The sequence below is a fragment of the Austrofundulus limnaeus genome, unplaced genomic scaffold (assembly GCF_001266775.1).
Source record: "Austrofundulus limnaeus strain Quisiro unplaced genomic scaffold, Austrofundulus_limnaeus-1.0 Scaffold46, whole genome shotgun sequence".
Lineage (NCBI taxonomy): Eukaryota > Metazoa > Chordata > Actinopteri > Cyprinodontiformes > Rivulidae > Austrofundulus > Austrofundulus limnaeus.
Window position 1 is genome coordinate 95,920 of NW_013952448.1, and position 6,535 is coordinate 102,454.

At 41.2% G+C, this 6,535-nt stretch overlaps 1 protein-coding gene across 1 annotated transcript in view; it reads right to left on the bottom strand.

Moving 5' to 3' along the window:
• Positions 1-6,535, bottom strand: part of hyal4 (hyaluronidase 4) — a 16,614-nt gene that overhangs the window by 2,750 nt on the left and 7,329 nt on the right. Inside the window, exons 2-3 of the mRNA XM_014007944.1 lie at positions 3,399-4,385; positions 389-478 (exon numbers count right to left, since the gene is read on the bottom strand). Of these exons, the coding sequence (XP_013863398.1) occupies positions 389-478; positions 3,399-4,373 (1,065 nt within the window). The 5' untranslated portion in view covers positions 4,374-4,385. The remainder of the gene's footprint in view (positions 1-388; positions 479-3,398; positions 4,386-6,535) is intronic.

The window sequence follows — 6,535 nt, forward strand, 5'->3', positions numbered from 1 at the left end:
CTGTGGAACTCAGAATTAATCTGAGTGTCAATGTTAGGTCCAATAGTTTCACTTTCACAAGTGCAGCATTAAAGCTTTCACCATGATGCTCTGCTTGGTATTTATTTAAACTTTAATATAAATTATTTTGGGATTATTTAGATATAACGGACACTGAGATGGAAAAGAAAACAGAAAAGAAACAGAGAAAGATAAAGGAAGAGGTTAAAACGGAAACAACAAAATAATAGAAGAGAAGAAATAGATCTGATTCTTTCGAATTAAGACAGTCATCTTCAAATTTGACCAAATGATATACATGTGTTTACAATGCATGCTCTCTGCTACCTGCATGAAATGTGATAGGTTTCCTTTCGTCACACAGAGTCAGAGGACAGAGCCTGCTTACCCTGGAAGAAGTCAGGTTGAGGTCCCCCCAGATGACAAAGCCTGCAGCTCCCAGAGCAGCGCTCTCCCCGATCGTATGGACCAGGTCTCTCTGTGGGAACACAAAGGACAGATGGACCCCATGTCCATCATCATCACACATACAGCAACACACTGGGTTTCTTTTGTTGTTTGGTGCTTTAAAAGTTAAACTGTAATTTAGGTTCCATATTCTGACACTGGCTGTCAACACAACAAACGTCCACCAGATGGCAGAAGTGTACAAATGTAGAATTTGTTCTTGGATTCAATCAGAGAACAACAACAACAACAACAACAACAACAACAAAAACTTCGAGAGTATAGAACTGAATATTTGTGTGATCCTTTTGTTGAGAAATTTGCATTTTCTTATTAATGAACCAGGTACTTATTTTCTATAACTGTAAAACTCATAAATTAAAGAAGTAGAAATATGCAAGAATACAAGTCAAGTTTGTGACTGAGGAGGCATTAGAGAATTTTTTTAAAGGAAGGAGATAAAATGTGCAGCTGATAACTTTTGAAGTAAAATTGAATTTGCAGCAAGGTTCAAGAAGCAATAAAGTTTATTATTGTAACAATTTAATGTCATTAGAAAAAAAGTTTAATATTTTAATGATCACATGTAGGACTAGTGTTTGAATAAACATAACTCTCTTCTATTTATAGAAAACAAAAAACAAAAGGCTTAGCTTTCTTGAAGAAATGCCTTGTGATATTTAAATATCTTGTTTAGCTGCAGGTAAAGCTTTATTTTAGCTCAGGAATAATAAACACCAATAACAGCACAAGTTATTCAAGTTATTCAAACCCCTCAGAGTTTATTGTTGTGCACAGCTCGTGCGTTTTTACAAGAGGCCAGATCACCAGTGGAATTTTCTAGTGAAGCCAAAGCTTTTTAAAGCATGGTGCACCATCATCATGGAGTCTCCAGCAGGGGGCGCTCTAACAGACTTGTTGAAGGAACTGTTTTGTTGAAAGCATGCAAGCAACTCCACCAGAAAATTGAATCAGGTTCTTTTTGGAACAAAACTAAAAGTCTAATGTCCATGTCTCCTCTAGACCAGTGCTTCCCAAAGTTGGGGTCGGGACCCACAGTGGGGTCCTGAAACATCAAGGTGGGGTCCTGAATATATTTTCTGAATTAATTGCCTATATGCCACGGTCATTAATGACGCATTCTGGTAAAATTCTTGCCACGCTCCTCCCTACCACTCCCTGCTTACTGCCTATGTTTTTAGCGTTAGCTGCTAGTACTAGTCCGTGAAAAAGTCACAAAAGTTAAAGCATCTGTGATCTACTGGTATAAAACATGAGTTCTGTTGTGTGTCGTTGTGTCCACTAAGCAGCAGTACGATCGAGTAGTTAGTTTTTATCCATTTTCCTCTTGATGAGGAGGTGACAGCTGTGGATCATAGCATTACAGGGAAAACTTATCTTTAAAAGCTCACGCTTGTGTTTGTAATCAGCATTTCTAACCTGAGGATATTCAAGAGTCAGCATCAGAAATGAGAAGATGGAGGTTACAAAAGGGAAATGTACATTTATCCCCTTTTACTGCCAAGACGAGAGAGGAAAGACCACCTCCAGAAGACAGCTAGCAGGAAGCTAACACAGCAGCCTGTAAAGGTAGGTGTGTGCGCGCGTTTGTGTTATATGAAATGTTTTTATGCGACTTTGTCATGAGTTTTATGCAAAAGTAAAACCTTGTTAGAGTGTATATTACAGCGTAGACTAAAGCTGAGTGACGAGCACGCCCCCTCCTCCCCCGAGCACCGAGAGCAGCAGAACCTCCACCTGATAATCATTACGTTTTCAGTTCACTAACATCGGGGAAAATGATCCAAACCAGACAAGTAGCCCATCGATTTAAAGCCCAGACTCTGCTCTTTCCAACAATATAAGTTTCACAGCTCTACGTGAAAAATTCACGGAACAAGCAGCCACAGAAAAGTGAAAAAGGCTAAATTCTGGAACCATAAACACGAACGTCTTTCCTTTGTTTTTATGGATTTAATCCACTTTGGAGTGATTTTTTTCACTAGGCTGGACCTGTACGTCTCCTGTGTTAATGTTGGTACATGTAATATGCTAATTATGTACTGTGGAGATCATTAAGAGTCGTCGTCGTCGGGTGAAAAAATCTTTCGCTAACACTGTTGACCGTGAACCAGAAGTGTCGGGAGTGGCATCAAGTGCTGGACCGGATGTCTGTGGTATGTAGGCTATTACACTAAAAACTGACAACTAAGCACATTTAATTGCCTTTGTTGTTACAAAATAGTAAGATTAGTGTACTTAAAATAGACAAAAATAGCATAATAAATAATGTTACACTGCGCTTGTTTATTTGACGTGAAAACAATGTTTATCAACTGAGATCAGCTAAGGATCCTGGTCTCTGCTGCTGGTATTTTGTGGGTCAAAAGCTGAAAAGTTTGGGAACCACTGCTCTAGACTAATCAATCCCTTGCAGATGTGTAAGGGCACAGAAGTTTCACATCATGGTAATAAAATCTTTGTTCTCAAAAATTAGACCCATATAATGTTTTTGTCCATGTCTGTTTCTGTGTGTGTCTAAAACTAAAATATCTCATGAACTACTGGATTCTTTTATTGGAACGTACAGAAAGGTTGTACTGCATGTTCATCTGGAGCCCACCCAAATTTACACGCTGCTACAGCCAACTTTAAAAAACAGAAATGGCCTCAGCTCAGCAGATTTTACTGATATGAGGCTACAGCTTGGTGTGATTGTAGCCGAGAGGGTTAGCCAGCATGTTCTCTGAATGCAAACACAACTTCTAAGATCAAACAGTACTGCATGAGGACACACATCACTCACATGACAAGGACCGAGCAAACACAACAACACTCCTGATTTTTTTACTGAAGATGATGGTCTAAAACCTCAACGTGAAAAGCATGGAGCAAGATGGAGATTCTTCCAAAAATGTGGTAACATTAATCAGTGTGATAAATGTACTCACTGTGGTGAGGAAGGCCAGGGCGTCGTCTCTGTAGCCAAGCCTGAGGTACACGTAGGCGGGCAGGTCGTACTCCTTGGACGTCAGTGAGGCGATGCGGAGCGACTCCCGGATCCTGTGCTGAGTGAAGTGCAGATTACTGATGCTGTCGCTGTGACTCTTCCTGATGGCCACAGAAGGAAACAGCGCCGAGCTGCTGTTCCACAACCACAGCAGCTCGTCATTCCTCAGCCTCTCCAGCCGGGGGCAGAGGCCAGTATAGTTCTTCTCATGCAGGTTGTAGTTGTGACAGTCGGGGTAGAGGTAAAAACCCCAAAGGGCACTGGGCCGAAGCAGCGTTCCCAACTGGATAGTCCGCTGCATGAAGGCCTTGGCGCTTTTTTCAAAGCGCCGCCGTGCCAGCGCTTCTACCTGAGCTGCTGTCACGTTAACGTACGCCTTCATGGTGAGCTCTTTGGACTTGCGCCTGTAGATGTCCTTCTTGTGCCAGTTACGGTCCCACTGAGGTCGCCAGAACTCCCAGTCGATGACAGCTAGGCCACGGAAGTCCTCAGCGGGAATGAAGTGAATGATGTCCTGGTAGGCCTTGAGCAGGTGCAGGTCCAGGCTGCAGTTCTGAGGGAGGCCACCGTGCACGGCACTGCCTTGCATGTTGTAGTAGGGGTAGAAACCCAAACGGTTTGCATAAAAAATAGTCACGTTCTGGCCTGTCCAGTCAGCACGTGGGCTTCCCTGGATGTGGAAAAGATGATCCAGGTGTGTTGTGATGTTGTATTTGATGGTGCACATGTCCAGAGGGGCATTCCAGGCGGCGATGAAGGGTTTCCGGCTGATCAGTGGAAGCTTTGCAGGTTTCTGACCAAAGGCGACGTGGAAAAGAAGAAAGAGCCAAGAGCAGCTGAGAGCGACAGGTACTACATGGTGGGAGGATGTCCCGCCCACTGGCACCACAAGCATCCTGGGGTTCAAGCGTGTCATCCATCAATCATCCTGAAGAGGGAAGATAAAACGATAAATGAATAAGTTGTTATTCTTCAATTTTTAACATTTTTTAAACAAAAAACAAGTTCAAGTGAGACTGGTCTACACTGTTTTCAGAGGGTTTGGTTCATATGCAAGGATGGTCAGGAGGCTGAAAAATAGACTATTCTTGTATTCACAAAAATGTTCAAATATGGAAGTGAGCCGTGTTTGAAAGAACGAGGCTGGATTAGTGATTAGTATCTCAGCTGCAGTCTTTTGGGGTCATGGTTCCACACGCACCCTGCAGGCGATGGTTGTGTCTCGAACCAAAGAACCAAAGATGTGCATGCTGGCTGAAGTGGTCACCCTGAGTTACCTTCAGGAGTGAACAGACTGTGTTTGATAAGCATAAAAACACCACATGACTATTTTCCTGAAAAACTATACAAAAAAACACAACGCATCAAAATTATATCTAGACAATTTTCTCAGCGTTGACTGATCTGTTGATTAAAATGACTATAATGATGATTATTTTTAAAACAGCCTGGGGTTTATGAGGGGGTCCCTGGTAATTTTTTATCCTTGCAAGGGGTCCCCAGAACCAAAATGTTTGAGAACCTCTGAGCTATACAACGTACGTTGTTCAGTATTTTCATATATGCTGATAATCTCATGCAGTTTAAAGCTTGCAGTCACACTAAATTCAGTTCACACTGTTTACAATGAATGCTTTTTTCTGATAAAGCTAAAGGTTTTTGATGTTTCTGCCTCTTGTCCAAATGAAAATAACATTTCAGGAGAATGGGTTCCAGCGAAACTACTTTGAAAAGGATGACATCGTTCTCCTGCCTTTAATCTAATCCTGGACTAGAGGGTGTCCTCGTTTACTTGTGTTTAGCTTTCACCCAGTGTTCAAACTTTATGGGCGTGCTCCACGCCTTGTTTCCTGTTTTTGGTGTATTGTCATGACAGTATCACAACGTCACATAGGTATTTTGGGTTGTTTTCTGTGTTTCTGTGTGGATGAGGTCATTTCTATAAACAGTGCTGTGTTTACTAGAGTATACAACAAATAAAATGTTATGGAAAAAACTGTGTTTCCGTGAGGAGCAGGCCTGAGAACGTTGTTCAGATGAGGAGTAAAGTCCAGTTGTTTGTTTGAAGTGACTCAGGATGTTAGATTTGGTTCAACCAAAATATTTATCTTTAAATTGAGCAAAAACATATTCAGATTTAACTTTTGCCCGTGTCGTTCCTCAGGAGCATGCCTCTATCCAAGGGTCAAAGGTGAGAAAGAGGAAATCTTCTGACAGCCAGGAGTTAGAGAGCTGGTCATGCTGCCAACTTTTCCTCCACATGTAGTTATTCTGTGACCACAGCTGAAGACCATAATGTCAGCTTTTACTGCCAAATGTCTCCACAAGTTTCAGTTTTTGCTGTTTCTGTGTCTCCTACACACATACAGACTTCAGACATTTCAGTTTACCTTTATTTACTAGAGATGGGGTTTCACAACTACTGGTGAAAAACCATTAAAGGGATAGTCTGGTGATTTTAGAAGGGGTGTCTGTATTATTACTGCAGAGGTTTTGTAGCTTCACCTGCTGACAAAAAGTCAATAATCTTTTAGTCTGTTTGTTTGTCACCTCTGTCTCATGAACCGTTGGACAGATTTTAATCACACTCTCAGAACATAACCACTGCATGAACATTTGGAGTCAACCCAGTTCAACATGGCTGCCCAAGGTAACGGCTACTGTTGAACATCACCGAACTATACTAGCTTCTTTTTATCTATTTGTAAAACTTGAGTATTAAAACTTGGGGGTTATTTATTTGCATCAACCCTATTTGTCTGTTAGCAAAATATGTCGTAAACCAGATTTTAATGATTTTCTAACTGGATGTATACATCTACAACTGTTTGGAAAATTTTGGGAGTTAAAGGGCCAATATTATGTTTCTCAGGCATATATTTAAATACTATACCATAATAAAGCATCTATGTCACCTTTAGTTGTTATTAAAATGCTGTTTTATGTTTAAATAGAAAATAAACTTATCTTCTCATCACTTCCTCTTCTAAACACCTTGAAATTGGCATCTATCTCTTTAAGAACCACCTTCCACTTCTGCCCCACCCATTTCGGTGGTGTGTGTGTGTGTGTGTGTGT